The sequence below is a fragment of the Ambystoma mexicanum genome, chromosome 3p (genome assembly GCF_040938575.1).
Source record: "Ambystoma mexicanum isolate Mex_15411 chromosome 3p, UKY_AmexF1_1, whole genome shotgun sequence".
NCBI lineage: Eukaryota > Metazoa > Chordata > Amphibia > Caudata > Ambystomatidae > Ambystoma > Ambystoma mexicanum.
In genome coordinates this window covers 706,533,255-706,549,606 of record NC_090925.1, presented here as the reverse complement: position 1 = coordinate 706,549,606, position 16,352 = coordinate 706,533,255, and the positions used below count along the sequence as shown (strand labels likewise).

Here is a 16,352-nt window from a genome sequence, read left to right as displayed (position 1 = left end):
TTCTTCGTCGGACGTTTGATGACCCTTGACTCCTGCCTGAAAGGGAGGACACTCAAGAAGGGCCGTCGATTTCCCGACACAGAACGCTACAATGCCAAGGTACTTTGGGGTTACAGAACTCTTGGAAAGTCTAGTGGGAACAATATATGGACTGGGCTTGTATCTTTCTTCTACAGGTTGCCCAGGTGGGGGGATCTCCACACAGAACTGTGTCTAGTGATAGGGGCCAGTATTCTGCCAATTGTTCAATCACCTTGCTTTCCTTCCTCTCTCTACTGTTGGTTTCCTCCTTATTCTGATCTGTGTGTCGTTCTGACCGTATGCACTTTAATGAGATCTAATAACGTTAGTGGTACCACTTTAGAAACTGTACATATTTACCATTGCTGATTTTCGGAGTACAAAGTGAGTTATTGTGATATTGTATATACCTTTGAACATTAATTATATAAAGACTGTGTTGTAACCGATACAATGTGTGGACATTCCTTTGAGGGTGCTTGGGGACTACACTGTACTTAAGAACCAGCTCGCATCACGTCCTGAGAAGCTAGGCCTTGATTTCTCGACCATAGCTACCGAATAGAGAATCTTGGCAGGGGTCCTCTGTGCGGAAGTGCAGACATCCCCCACCGGCGTCCTTACACTATGGTCAAACATTCTACACTGTACACAAGCTTTTAGGCACAATGATTGTGTCAAGTGACCGAGGACACTGAGATGGAATGACTTATGATGATCGTAACAGAGACAACGGAAGAGAAAATATATGCTATTACTGCAACTTGCGAAAAGCAAAATACATATGGGCCTCATCACGAGTTGGGCGGCATCCCGGCGGTATTAGCGTTACTGCTAAACCCTCCGGCGCTATTAGCGCCGGATCACGGGTTTGGCGGTAACAGTAATTCCCCATTCCCCAATAGCGCCCGAAAATGGGAATTTTCCTGGGGCATTTATCCCCAGCTTATAGCTGGGGGTAAATGCAGCCAAAACCGTGATTTGGAGGACCCTTAAAGGCAGCGTTAATAGCATTACTGCCGCATTTAAGGATTACCGCCAAACTCGTGATGAGGCTGATAGTCCGAAATGGATGCTTATTCTACTCTAAATTCTTTTTGGACATTTTTGTCTGCATTGTGAATTTGAGCTGTTTATGAACAGTGTAAATCAGTGACTCACCCCTAAAGTGTGTCCGAAATAAACATTTGAGTCTAGCAATTATTGTATAGAATTCCAGAAAGACAAATTATGTGTCACTGCTCAAAGTGTTACACTTGCAGAACCCCCTGTTTTTTTTTTTTTTTTAAGAGACCTGAACAAGAAAGCCAGCCACTCCAGAAACAAAGAGCCACATGGCACTGGCCACAGCCAAGGAGCTTTTATTTGTTAAAAAAAAAAAAAAGATTTTTTTTTAGGGGTAGCAAGGGAGACCACAGGGGTTGCAGTTACAACCCCTGGTGACCCCCAAATGACATCCCTGAGTGGAAGGAGCTGAAAGAATATGGCACACCATTTGTGTGTCATTGTCCACCACAGCATGCTGTTGTATGCAGCTTCCCCTTTCAATGGAGTCCAGTCAAAGGGTCGAATACATTGATTTGAATTACAATAGTTTAGAGTCAAAAGGACCGAAAAAAAGGTTGAATGCTTTTTTTAAAATGTATATATATATTGTTGGCTTCCATAGAGGAAATAAAAGTGTTTTTTACACCAAAAACGGGTGTTTGGGGGGAACGCCCCCTCCCCAAAAAAAAGAAAAAAAAATCGCCCTTTTTTTCCTCAGTCATTTTGATTCGAAACTATTGCATTCAAATCAATTGCAGTCGACCCTTTCACCTACAACCCCTTTCAATCACTCACCACTAGCACTGGGACAACAATGAAAGCCACTTTTTTTCCTTTTCCCTTGGGGATTTGAACTTGAACACAAGCCCTGCTGTGGCAATCCAGTGTCACATTGCACTGTGCTACTTCGTAGGTGGTAATTGTATTTTGTTTCATTCAATATACTGCTTGGTACAAATGTGTCAAGCAGTCTATTGAATGAAACAATAGCAGTCCAGCATTACTGCAACAGCATGGTGCAATATGACAGTGGATTGCAACCAGCAGGGCTTATGATCGAATCCCCAGGATGGGTAAAATAAAAAATAAAAGAGTGGTTTTCCTAACTATGGGGTTGCTATTGGGCTGGTGGCAGCCCTGGCAGCTCAATTAAAGCGTTGAGAGATAGCCCTGGCCCACTTAAAACCCTGGTGACAACTCTATCAAGTGCAGCGTTGTTGATTCTTCGCAAGTAGTGGCAACTTGCATTCCTGTATCCAGCAAATCATTGTTTAGGGAAGCGCTTCATTGGATCAAACATTATGCAGAGCCCGCTGCTGTCATGCTGTTTAGCACCCTCTCTGTTAATTTCTCTGTGTCTTTGCGCCGCAAATGCTCAACGGGTGGTATTATGTTAACCTTTGCGCTGATGCTGCGGCTGTAGCCACTACAGGCTAAAGTTTTTTATTTGTTTAACAAGACATGGGCAACATTGTGCTTTATAACACTTTTGACGAAGTTTTGTTTAAACTGGATACCGTTCCGGCAAACAATTGCTAATTCATTTTGCACCCAAAACCTTTCAGGCGCTATTGGAACGGTGTCACCTTGATCAGCTTGTAGGGCCCGTAAAGCCATTATAATTCCAGTCACCCATTAGTTCCCAGTCGGGCTTCAGGGTGCAAAAAACAGATGTGGAAAGCAAAGTGTGAAAGAGGAGTAAGCAGGGGGCGTGGGGGACAAAAGTATCTTTTTAATGTTACACTGGTTCAGGCGTGGACTGGGAACCAAAAGAGGCCCTGGAAATATTTTTCAAGTGACCCCACATTACACATTTTCAGCAAGCTCAAGCCTTTTCCTATGAGAAAATGTGAAAATAAAAAAGGTTACCACACAAAAGAGGCCCAGGGTGCTGTGGCTTACTGGCAAATCTTCAGAGTTCCCTATAGGCCAGTCCACCCCTGCACTGGTTGCTAATACTGCCCCGAAGGAGAGAGAAAATAGCGTTTAGAGCAATGCTGTTGACTCCACTGAAGGACCCGCGAGATCTTAAATAAATACACAAACATACCACAGCGCTCCACTACCCCCGCTGTACTAATGGTCTTGCGCATCGACTACGCTCATCCGGCATGCTTAGGGATATGGTTTGAATTGCTTGAGGTCTCAATAAGCATTTTGTGGTGCGCTAAAAAATGTGTGGTTAGCTGATTATCGCCACTAATACAGCACCGCCAAATTCAGCATTACCGGTTGCGGTAATATCACATACCGCATTTCACAACGCATTTCACAACGATGAGTATCTGACTTCGTATCATGGAACCCTTGTAAGTAAGCACCTGCAGTAATGGTGAAAGAGTTTGTGAGTATTTCCAAAGGTAATACCGACAAACTGAAATAAGGGCAGAGGGGCTTTGGAAACTTTACACCGGATGCCAATCCCCGAAAGATTCCTATTCAAGGTTCTCATTGTGATGTGCAAATCTATCCTAGGGCTTCATTTCAGAGATATTACCAAATGATGAGCCAATCAGCACCTCGGGGTCCCAAGACCTTCACCAGTTGTCTGTACCTAGAATTCAGTAGAACACCAGGAGAAATGTACTCTCCTTCATTCCTGGCAGCTCCCAAACAAAAAGGGAATTTGCTTCCTTAAGACATGGGATGAACTAGAGGCCACTATCTTTTTCAGAAAACACATACACACTTCCTATTTGTTCACTCTATGTAACCCCTCCCTGCTATTTAAGTACTCCGCACAAAATACTTGTGTATCGGCGCGTTATGAATGCCATACGATATCAAATCATATCAAAACATTTAGACATTGAACGAGCATTCCGCTTTATACGCTCCTAAAACAGCACATTTGTGGTGAGGGCAATATAAGGGGTCCTGGCCCCTCTCCAGGCCCCTGTTTGGTAATAGTGCGACCACACTACCTTGAAATCCGAATAAGTCCTCTACACCTCCACCAAGTCCCTCGTGGTATCCTTAATAAGGCTGAGGTCCGTCTCCTGGACCGATTGATTGATTGTTTATTTGTTTAATACCCAGAGGTTTCTAAGCGTGGACCCGGGGATCAAACCTGTGTTGCTCTGCGTCGTCTTGCTTCTAAGGCTATTGCGTTGCCCCTGAGCTATCATCCCGAGACCAAGTCGTTATCCACTCCATGGATCAGGATTCCATGTTGTGACCCTCTCTTGGCCTCTGGTTTCATTCAACAGTGATATTTCCTGGTCCCATCTCTTGACCATTTTCCCCCAACCGTCTACCCATTGAAACCCACCTGATGTCTACACGACTGCTTTTCCCCATAAACTGCATGAAAGAATCGTCATACATCCACACGCCTTGGCATCTGTAGCCGGTTGTTTCATGTCCAATAAAGGAAAACCAGACCAACAAACTACAACAAAAACATTTAACTATCTTGTACAATGTAAATGGGCCTTGAACCTGTGCACCCTAATGTAGATCCTAAATCCCTCTGAGTGACACCTATTCAGTCCAATAGCTCTTCTTTAAACATGCCCATCTCCACCTTTCCTGTGTCAGCCCCTACCCTGAAAGGATGAGAGCCATTATCCCTGGGTTCCACACACGTCTGTCACAAGCACTTACTTCTCGTTGCCCTCGTCACCTGTGCGCGCTTTACCAAATTCTCCTTCCGGGGAATACAGAGCTCCACTGCACCTATTCCTACCACTGATCAGACATGGAATCCCTCACTTAATACCAGAGACCAGTTTCTAAACGCAAGAACAGGATTTGAACCTGTGATGGTATGTCTTGTCTTGTTTCCAAAATAAACGCGTTGCCCCTGAGCTATCCTCCCAGCCCTGAGAAGGGTTTATGGTCTTTCCAACTAAAACTTTCCAATGAAAGTTTTTTGCATCAAAACCCATCCATCGAAAATATTTGCATCAAATGCATTTTTTTGTATATATTTTGGGGGGTGGGGAGGTGCGGTCCCCCAACAACCCCCTGTTTTTTACCCTTAAAAACCCACCCCAACGAAAATTAACCCTTTACCCTATACATATATGCATTCGATGCGTATATTTTCAATGGATATGTTTCGATGGAAAAGGTTTTGTTGGAAGCCTTTTCGATGGAAACACCAGATACCCCTGAGAAGGCACATGCTACTCAGCACTACCAAAGGCCCCCTTTCTGATCTACTATCAACCAGGCAATCCGCCAACACACAGCGTCCCTTCCCATTGCCATCTCCTATACTACTAATACCCCTTGTTTACTCGCTTTTTTACTTTGAAACAAGGCCCTTTAAACATAATTAAAAAACACAGCTTTAAAAATGGTCACCTCAAACTTTAAATCCCCCACCCCTCTGGGCAAACGGTCCACCAATCTCGTTTACCACTCCATCGTCACCGCCTTGCTCCTGTCTGTTCTTCGACTACACGGCATGGCCCAACCTTCAAGCGTGCTCCTCCTCCTCACGTCCTCACGATTGGGCTTATATCTTCAGAACGCTCTCCCATACGAAACAACTCAGACCAACTTGGAAGCATTAGTTGTCAGTGCCAACATTTTTGCAAACAGTCTATGTATGAACGTTGGGTGTGAACGCCTGCTGGTGTGCCACTGGCTCTAGTTTCGATTGGAGTATTTGTCGAGAATGACTACAGACCCTTGGAAGTTTCATAAAAAACCCAGCCGAAAACTGTTAACTAACAAGAAAAAGTTCTAAGGCTCATGCGCGCCACTCCTAGTTTTAAGAATCTCATTTATTTCTAACTCCTTGGTTATATTCAATTTTCTGTGCTTTTGCGCAGGAATTTGTGTGGCCTTTACTATTGTGTAATTTCGCTCCAAAATACCAAAGAAATCAATGAAACCGCAACTGCAAAAAGTATTCTTCAGTAACATATATGGAACATCAACATATATTTTTGTATTGTGATTGCATCATATGAGTGCACATTATTCAACAAAGTCATCTTTTTAATCAGTATGTTTGTGAAGCAACATAACCAATTTGATCTCATTTCAACAATACAAAAGTAAATCATTTGGGACCTGGAAGAATATCTTTTCAATGTTGTCTCATATCCACAATATTCTTCAATGGATTTCATTTAAGTACTCGTTATCCATCTCACCTGTCCAATAATAATTCTTCAAAACACTAGGCAGCCAACATGCATTGCCTGCGTAATGCTTTTTCAAGGCTGGAGTGAGTATTGTACTGTGGAAATCAAAATAGTCTTTGAATGCATTATTTAAATTGATTGATACAGATGCCCCTAATTTAATGTGCTCCTGATATGAGAGTGATCAAGCATGTGGGAAAATAGAAAATGCTCCGATGGTTACATTTAAGAGAAGATCTAGAGTTAAATACATTGGAACTCATCCAAGAGAAGTAACGGAGGGAAGTAAAGGAGAAAAAGATGGAAAACTCTGATTAGTAATTTTGGTAAGGTGAGACCATAAAACGAGGAAATTACAACCTTACCCTGGATATTAGTCATGGAAGCTTTACCGACACCTGATTGCCATTATTTGAGCCTGATTAGGCTGTTTGAAAGCATTTCCGAATACCGTCTGCATCACCAATCCTGTGAAAAATGAAGTGAACGGCGTCAACGCTAATTTTAGTTGCTAGCCCTAGAATATTGTTGACATTGCTAACCAAAAACTACTCACCAATCTTAGAGTGTGGTTGTGAAATCTCATCTTATGTTTTAATGTTCAGTTAGGTTGTGTTTCTGTTCATATCCAATTTATATCTGCATGTGAGATAACAATATATAGAAACTACATTTCTATAAGGTTTTATGAAAATAGAAGCTTACTTTTGGCCTTGGATGTATGTAATGGATGCTCCAGACGCACAGGAAATTAAATCCCCAACTATACTGTAAGTGACATCTCTGGAATCTTTCCCTTACGATCCAAGGCCAAAAGTAGGCTTTATTTTCACCACATTTCCTGTTTTATTGTCCATCTCTGCCACTGTTCCTCTCTTACATAGGGCCCCCACCCAGAAACCTCTCTTATGCCTGTCTGCAGGTTAGTTTCTTTAAAGCCGGCACCCCATCCACTATTAAACATATGGCCATGGCATTGATATTGATTTTGATATTTTATTTATATCGCGCTTGTACACAAGTGTTTCAGAGCGCGACAAGGCAAGGGAGGGGAACAGGGGAGAACAAAACAATGATCTTACTAGGCCCAGTGACATTGAGAACGCACAAGTGCATGGGAGAGGTGGGAGAGGGGGACGGGAAAAGTGCCTGGGGGGTGGAGTGGAAAGTGCGGATCAAAGGAGAAAAGCAGATAAATAATAATACATAAATAAATAATAAAGGCAACAAACATGGATAGTGCAGCCAGCAAGTGGCAAGCAAGGAGGAATAAGAAGAATAAGTTGGCATGCCCAAGGCCCACAGATCACTTTGGCTCAGGCAGCGCCTCCATGTCAGGTGCCATCCCACAGAATCTTGACCACTGTGAATGAGTCAATGCATCTGGAATATTCTTGCCAAGGCCAGCTATGTGAGCAGCAAAAACAAATACCTGCACAATCTGTAATACTCAAGAGAGACTGGCTGTCTGCCATTTAATGATTGATACTCCTTCCTTGTCATTTATAAGGAAAGTCGCCCTCGTGTTGTCCAACACATGTCCCCCAACTGACAACCACAGCATAGGCCTTGAAGCATTTGCTGTGAGAACTATTCCTGAGGCCATTTCATGGCACAGCGTCTATCTTCTGTGATGAAGTCCTATGTCTTGGGTTAATAGATTGATCTGGGAAGACCATGATGGCCTGGCACTACAACGCCCTACATGATGTAGGGCCTATAGGAGGAGTAAGAAGCGTCCCTAGGTTCCCCATTCATTCTCTAACCTGTGGTTTCCCTCCTATTATTCGGACCCTTCCCTTATAGCCCACGCCTACAAAGTAGGACTAATTCCCTGCCTGCCCAGAACCTTGATGTTTATTCAGTTTTGTAGGGGCTACAGTAACCTACCCCCCACAACTTCATTAGGCCTGAGAGGCTTGTTGTACATTTCAATATTTCCCTGATGCATCAAAGAACCATCTCATACCAACATTACCTCTGGAGAATGCCCAGCAGCGGGGTCCTACTGTTTACAAACAACTATCATAAACATTGCTCCCACATTAGAAGGACTGCAAGTTACTTCCTTTGGATGGTTGATTGACTCACAGGACGTTTGCCCACAGGACCGGTCGGAATGATGCACCGACCCACGGCATGTCGTGGAACACAGTGCTAGCGACTGTGCCAAGTGCAAAGGAGTTTCTTTTTCTGATGAAGCTTGCAATTCCCTATATGGTGACAGGACCTGACACAAGCCCGGGGCCATTAGTCCAGCAGGTTGGGAGGAGAACCTAGAAAGAACACATCATCCTGACCACAGCAATGACAATGAGACAAACCAACTAATCCAACAAAGAAATGCACTGTACACTTGACTGTGAGCTATTTTTTTTTTTACTGCCTTTAGGGGGAGGCCTCGGTATGGAAGGATGGAATGCGGTCCTCAAGAAATCTGGAAATGTTCCTTTTACTTTCCTTTGATATCCCTGCACTCATGCAGGGTTGTCCAACTAGGGGCCTCGAGGGCCGGAATCCTGACAACATTTTCCAGCTAGCCCTCATATATATTTTTAAGGAAATAGTTGCATACATTTAGAATCACTGTATGCAAATGTATCTCATGAATATTAATGAGGGGTATCCTGAAAACCCAGCATGGATCCGGCCCTCGAGGCCTGGAGTTAATCATTGGAATCCCTTGGGCTTGTTTTTGTTGTAACATTAACCCACATCTCTTGTGCGTTGAGTTGACTGTTGACCACTCAGCCATGATACTTCCCAGAACAACCTGAACCCAGTAGAACCTATTGCATCCAATTAGTACGTGTTCCATCATCAGTCATATCGTGACCCCATTGTATTTGGCCAAAAATTATCCCTACACTGCCATGATGTCCCTGACCCTGCATGTGATCCTGATCCTGTGGTGAAGCTTCTATACCACCCCACGCCCCTATGCAAATGTCCTGTTACTGCAGAAAGCCCTGCCCGTGACCACGACATAATACAAAATGCAAGTGCTTGTGACAGGCATGTGTGGAACCCCAGATTATGGCACTCATTCTTTAGGGGTGGGGCCGCAGCCGGAGGGGTGGAGATCTGCATGTCTAAAAGGAAAGCAGTGGGGCTAGGTAAGTGGTGTTCAGGAAGACGTGGGATCTGTGTTAGGTTGCACAGATTGAAGGCCCATTGACATTGTGCAAGATAGTTTAGTTGCACATGAATGAGATATGCCACCATGATTGCCCGCACACAACTCTGTGGCTTGACCACTTTGTCACCTGGCAGCACCGTCAGCAAGATCAATTGAATCCCCCCAAAAAGGCAGGCAAGTATCGATCCCTTCTGTTTTTTTCTGGTGCAAATGGATCCCCAAAGTCCTTGGCTCATACCTTCGAAGTCCTCCACAAGTCTCTTGCATTCCTCTTTCTCCTCTGCCATTCCCATACAGAGAAAGCAGACCAGCACCTGATCCTACTAAACGCCATGAACCAGGCACATGAAATGGAAAATCCGAATGACATTGCCTTGTCAACAAATACCAACCCCATGAAGTGTAGTCCCAGCAGAAAACAAAAATCACATGGGTGTACAAGAATGAGAAGCAAGGCTGACTTGACGTCCCATTCAGCCCTTTCCACTCCCTGGCACATTGCCCGTGGTGATCACCTTGTCTACATCAGAGAAAATTATACTGCTGCCTTTCGGGGAGGTCATTCACTGCCCCCTTCCAACCAGAATAAACGATGGAGCAACTGGGGTGTTTCCTAGGCCTTCTTGAGAAACCACCCAAACCGCCATATCATTAAATCTGCAAATAAGGTCTCCGCTGCGCTCTTAGGCATCACCATATTTGGGAGTTGTTCAGTTGATTCCAAATTGTTCTCTCATTTCTCCACTTGTGGTCCCTTCCTATGGATCTGAAGACCTTGCTTGAAATCCATCTCCAGCAGTCTTGCTTGCTCCCTCCCTGTGTGGCTATGCATCCAGTATTCCCCTATCCCATCCATTCGAACTGACGTAGGGATCCTTCGCTGGAGCGACTTTGGGCCCACTACCCCTGCGATGCCCCAGTGCGCCATCCTTATCTCCTTGTGGGAAGTGGATATATACCTGCACACTTGGAACATCCCTGCTTGAAGTTACGGGTGGGCCCCCATGGGCTTAGTTGTGCCCATTTGCTGGAGCTCTGCTGCCCCTTTACCAGTTTATGTGATGTCACTGCTAAGACTCCCCTCTATCCGCAGGCTCCATGTGCGTTTTCTCCCACCTCAGTCTGTATTCCACTGCGGTCCACGCATCCTTTCTCCACCTGGTTACCTGCCAGACACACACTGCCATTTCTCCGAGCTTCTTCCTTTCTCCTAACCAATCATTCTGTGATCTTGAACTGCCTGTAACATTGTAGTTCCCAAACTGAACACAGGGCCCTTTCAGAGAGAGAGAGAAAGGAACGAAGACAGAGAGAGAGAGAGAAAGGGAGAGGCATATGATACTCCGAATATTGCTAGTTTTCATATCATGTTTTACTTCTCGCCTCCACAGGGCATTTGCTGGAGCGACCGTGCACGACTGCTTCAACTGGCTCTCGGTACTCATTCTGCTGCCGCTGGAGGTGGCCACCGGCTACCTGCATCATGTTACCAGGCTGGTGGTGGCCACGTTTAAGATTGAGAGTGGCAAGGATGCCCCGGACCTTCTGAAGATCCTGACCGAGCCCTTCACCAAGCTAGTGATCCAGGTGAGATAGTAGCCAATTGGGGGCGGAGAGTGCGGGCACCTCTGGGCAGTACCAGAGGGATCTGTTGAAGAGTTTGGGTTACCAACAGGGAGAGAGTCTGAGACACCAAGGAAGAGGCTTTGAGTTAGCAAGGGGTGGCTAGCCTGAGATACCAGTGGGAGAGCGACCATTACAGAGCACCCCATACCATGATGGTTTGACTGAAAAAAATCTAAGACCTGTTCAATGAGATTCTGTTGTGACCTCTGATATTCTGATAGGGCCAAAGCTAAGTAAGACTTTGTAGCTGTTCTCTCAAGACTCCTTCTTTGATGCACCAGCAATGGAGTCCACGTGTATGGTGCTTTAGGGCCTTAAACCACTACTCAAACCTGTAGATTAAGTGCAGTGTACTTGATGGCTACAACTGGGTGTACATTTAGGAACAGACACTTGGCAAGAGTTGCGGGATTGAAAGGAAAGCCCAGGAAGCAATGCAAGCAGCCACACCGAATCGCAGGTTGGCTTTGCCACTTTAAGCATTATATCGGAGATCCCCACATCCAGGTTGTAAGAGCGCAATCTGCTCCCTGGTGATCAACAGAACATGCATTTGTGTACAGAGAATCTGGAGATGAATTCATTGCATAGTAGATATTTATCCTGAACACCCATCAAGCAAAACAGGGCCATCGGATCTCGTGCATAGAATCCCAAAGCCCCACCCTCCAGGGTGAAGCTTCTTTCACGACATTCACTCGAGTGACAGGCGACTCCCTCATCAAACTGGTGCATCTACCCCAGCTCCTCCTTTCCCCACAAGCTGTATAAAGCGCCTCTCCGCCCTCGCAACGATTGACGTATCTCTAGATCAAGGTGGCGTATCAAGCACAATTAAGAAGGTTTTAGTAACTCTCTGCACCTGCTAAAGAAAGCCCCAATTCAGATTTAAATGATCTGTTCAACAAACAAGAGAACCCCAAAAATGAAGCAGAAATTCCAGAAACGGTCATCACTAGTCATTCACAGCAGTGGAGCATCGACATGTCCCTTATGTTTGAGGTTCAGACCCCTCCTTGGGTAATACTCCTTATTAATGGCATGAGACAGGAGCTGATATCCTTCAACAAAGATCACCTTGTGGTCTTAATGCTCCCTCCTCCTCTACTACACCCACCACCATGTACTCCATCGCTGCAGGCATACGGGGGCACCTTTGGAACAGGCCAGCACATTGCTTGCATCATGTGGAAAAGGGGCGCTCTGAAAACAAAAAGCCAGGACAGCCCTTTTCAGACATACCTATTAAGCCCCTTAATAAGTGATGGGAATTCAGGACAAACATAGACACCCTTAGCACTTAATTAAAGGATCCTGTCTTTCCTCATGACTTTTCAATGGTTTTATGCTTCCCCTGATCAACATCGTTTTGCAATGTAATATGTTTCTTCAGAACTACATGGTGGAAACTTTTTCATATTATGGCATGGTATTTTTAATTCCAACAGCTAGCATGGAAACATATGGGTACAGCCAGCATGAAAATGTTTTCATACTGGCATATATTGTGGGGAAGGGCATTATGAAAATGCACTGGGAAATGCTCCTCGGCACTGTTGGTGACTTGCATTTATTGGATTTGGTAATGCATTACCGTGCAAAATGAATGCAAACTGTCTGCTTTTATACCCAATTTTTCACAGAAAGTGTGCTGTATAATGTCTAATTTTAACTCATTATTCCCCAAAAAGAATTTGTGCAGGGAGAACCCTCCCGAACCCCTCTTGGTTGGGTTGGACGCCCTTGCTATGCTCGGCGCTCACGCATATTTGTGTCAAATATTTACGCCACTCCAATAAAAAAAATCACCAGCCTCCACTGCTTGGGAGCAACAGAACACAGTACATTTCACCGAGAGAACAGATGGGTACATTTACAAAACAATCTCAGAGCCATGGTAATATGGGGACAGTGGATCCTAAATCAGACCTAGGGATTCTCTAAAAAGTATGGTCTTAAGTTCTTTTCTGAACTGCAGGAGCATTGGGTCGGTCATGAACGCAACAGTGACTTCAATATGCTGGGGCATAGCGGGCGAAGGACTGTTTCCTGGTCTTCTCCTTGCATGCCAGTTTCATTTGAAGCCCAGCGCATGGTCTTGCTCCTGGAAGTGTATGTTCCACCAGAGGACGTATGTTTGGCAGCAAGGAAGGCAGGCATTTGGGTAATGCCGCTATTTGCCAGCTGTTAAAGAATGCATAATTGTTTATAGTTTAGATTGGGTTGGACCTGAGGGTGGAAAGATAGTGCTTTCTGGGTTTGGCATTGGCCGGCCGGGGTAATACTTGGAGGGAGAGAGTTACATTGAAGGGTAGGCAGTGATTATACCAAGGAAACAACAACAAATGCAATAATAATGAAAAAATACCGAAAAATAAATATATGGGGGGTGAGGGTAAGGGGTTAAAACGTGTGAGGGGTGGTTCAGGGTGGTGTTAAAAGCGTGGGAAAATGGAGGGTTTGGGGGGGCGGGACCCAAATTAAAAATTCAAACATTCTGTATTTTTTGTATTTGTTATTATTTCATTCTTTTTTGGGATATTCACTAAAATCACATGGAAGCCATTGAAGGGGCATAAAAGGCAGGACAAGAGGGAACAGGCTTGAAGAAAGGAAAAGGGGAGGGTGAGATCAAGAGTGAATGTTCTACGAAAGGAAGGAGTTAAATGTATATCTAGTGTATATGGCATTGGTCTGTTAAGAGTAGCAAACCAGATTACGTTTGTTTGTGAGTAACAAGATCGCTACTTTAGCACCATTCTCACTCAGGCAGCGCCGTCATTTGAAGGTAAGTCCCTTTTTCCGCACACTCCAGTGTGAACACACCCCGCTAGAGGAATAGGCCATGAGATAGGGTTGTAAGGACAACAAATCCAAATATCAGTAAAGGACTCTGCTGCTTGCGAATGTTCAGGTTAGTCTAAGAACAAGCAGAAGCTTAAAAAGCAGTGTGGTGTCATCGCATACAGTAAATACTGGTGCCACTGTTTGAACAGTGCGCAGAGTCTGGTGCTGTCTCGCGCTCTTGCAAGGTGCGTTCCTCTGACTGAATGATACTAAGTATTTGCAACAGTGAAGGGACATGGGGGGAGGTGGACTTCCGTGAGAACTGACGGTGCAGATTCATTCTGTCTTTATGATGTTGGACCTGGTGAAATCTTTTCATGGAGCTCGGCTGGTGCACCGCGGTCATGCAAGCCTGTGCTTTCGTCATGAATACAAAAGGGCGTTTTCTTTCTATGTGTCTCCTAAAGCCATGCATATACGGTTCGCGCTACATTGCTTGTCGCACTGAGTTTCATAGTGTGCGTTTCTCCTGCGTTATGCGCTACCCTATCTCATAGGGGATTCACCTCACCTGAAAGCACTTAGGGGGCTGGGATATACTCATTTCCATCCCAACACTTTCTCTCATCCATTCTTGTATATGCGTCAAGCAGGTCCAGGTTCATGGATTGTTCCCTGGTTTCGAAGGCTGAGAAACATGCAAACATTATAAGTGCTGTTACACTGCGTTGCTGCATCCAGTCTGGTTATGCTTTTTGCCTTTGTTAGAGCAAACATTCATGTTTGCTTTAACATTGATGTCCAGTATAAAATGTACCCCCTTCTCCTGCATTCCCTTATCATTTGGGAGTACACGGTAAGGGGGAGCCCCCAAATCAGAGGCCCACACAGTGTACTGATAAGCGGGCCTCATGATTCATTCTCAAATCAAGGGCCCGCTCACCAGCATGATGAGCGGTGCTCACCATGCTGATGACTGGGTCTCAGTTTTCAGAGACCCGCTCACCAGCTCTGTGAGAGCCGCTCGCTGTGCTGGCGAGTGGGCGTTTGATTTAACGAAAAAAGCCAGCAGGCCGTTGACTTAATAAATCAAAGCAGAGACTCGCTCACCAGTGGGTCTCTGCAAGAGGCCTGCTGTGCCGTGCTGCTGAGCGGGCCTTTGAATGAATTAATCAAAGCACAGACCCACTCACCAGCAGGTCTGTGCTTTGCTTCATTACATAAAAGGGACCTGCTCACCAGCACAGTTGAGCGCCACTCACCTTGCTGGTACATGGGCCTCTGATTTGGGGGGGAACCCCCACACCCTACACCCATAAATTAGAGCTTTGGGGGTGCGTGGGGAGGGGGTGCATTTTTTTCACACATTCATACACGTACACTCACACATCCATATGCATACCTTTTTATTCACACCCGCAACCATGCAACATACACTCATTCACCATACATGTAACCACACACATATTTCATGCAAGCATCCCGGTCTAGAATCTGCTCCTCCAGGTCCCACAATGGCTGGCTCTGTTCAACATGACGAGGAACCAGGGAGCGCTTGCTGGTTCCTGCACATGCGTTTAGGAACCGTAGCGTGACCTGGAGGACACCTGACAGTTCTGTATGTCAGGGAGACACAGGGGTGCCCCCTTGCACATTCCGAGCTGCAATACGCTAGCCTGCATCCCCACTGTGCACAGCAAGACTTAGGAGGCAAATGGCCCCAGCCTTGCATGGCCCATTGGACATGTGGGTAGGGGTACGAATAAGAAGCCAGCACAGGAGCGCACTCTCAGCTGCTTGTTGCAGCCGAGGGAATGCTCAGAGATTATTCTGGGGTCGCTTGGTGGCAGCTTGTCCACAATGGGTTGGTCAACAGTCCGTCATCCATTATGGGCAAGCTGCCCCTACCCCCAAGCTGGGTTAGCACTATATATCCCAGTGGGAGACTACTGCATCCATCTCACGTGGTAACCTTGTCAAAATGGCGCAATGAAAACGAATACCATTGGTTGCATGAAAAAAGGTTGTTTTAATGTGACAGGTCAAAGCTCACAAACAACGATAGCCTGGCCTGCTACCATTAACATACTAGTGCTCTATAAATGTGCTGCTGCATTTCTACCCCTTCACCTTCGCTGAAGAACCCACCCTTCATCAAACCCTCCCTCTTCTCCTTTGTTCCCCAATAAATACATTTCAAAGTTTTTCTTCTTCAAAACTGTTCTCTCCTGTGCTTCCTTTTACACCCCCTCTGTTTAACTCGCTTCCCCATAACTGGAAAGGAATAACCAATCCTCTTTCATTATCCAAACCCGCTGTGCAAACCCTATTTGATCAATAAACAACAATCCAAACCTTTACTCAAGAAATGCCTGCACTGATGGAGTGTTCATGCGCCCCCCCCTATCTTACTATATAGTACATGGCCTGATGTATGTTTATCCGATGCCGTCATGCGTAGAGGCTGCCCGAGCACACAGAATGCTCTGCTAGAGGGAGCTGTTGCATTAGGCTATACAGTGCTCCAATTTGCATAGCTTTGCCTGTTGTCACCGCTAGAGGCAGCTGTAGGCTTAGGCTCTATAGTGGTCCTATTATGTTAATGAAAACCTGCACTTTGGCCCATGTAC

General features: G+C 45.3%; 1 protein-coding gene across 2 annotated transcripts in view; it reads left to right on the top strand.

Annotated features, from left to right (window-relative positions):
- SLC34A1 (solute carrier family 34 member 1) overlaps positions 1-16,352 on the top strand; it is a 195,686-nt gene that overhangs the window by 88,623 nt on the left and 90,711 nt on the right. For both annotated transcript variants that reach the window (XM_069651531.1, XM_069651532.1), the window contains exon 8: positions 10,701-10,896. In XM_069651531.1, coding sequence (XP_069507632.1) covers positions 10,701-10,896 — 196 coding nt within the window. The remainder of the gene's footprint in view (positions 1-10,700; positions 10,897-16,352) is intronic.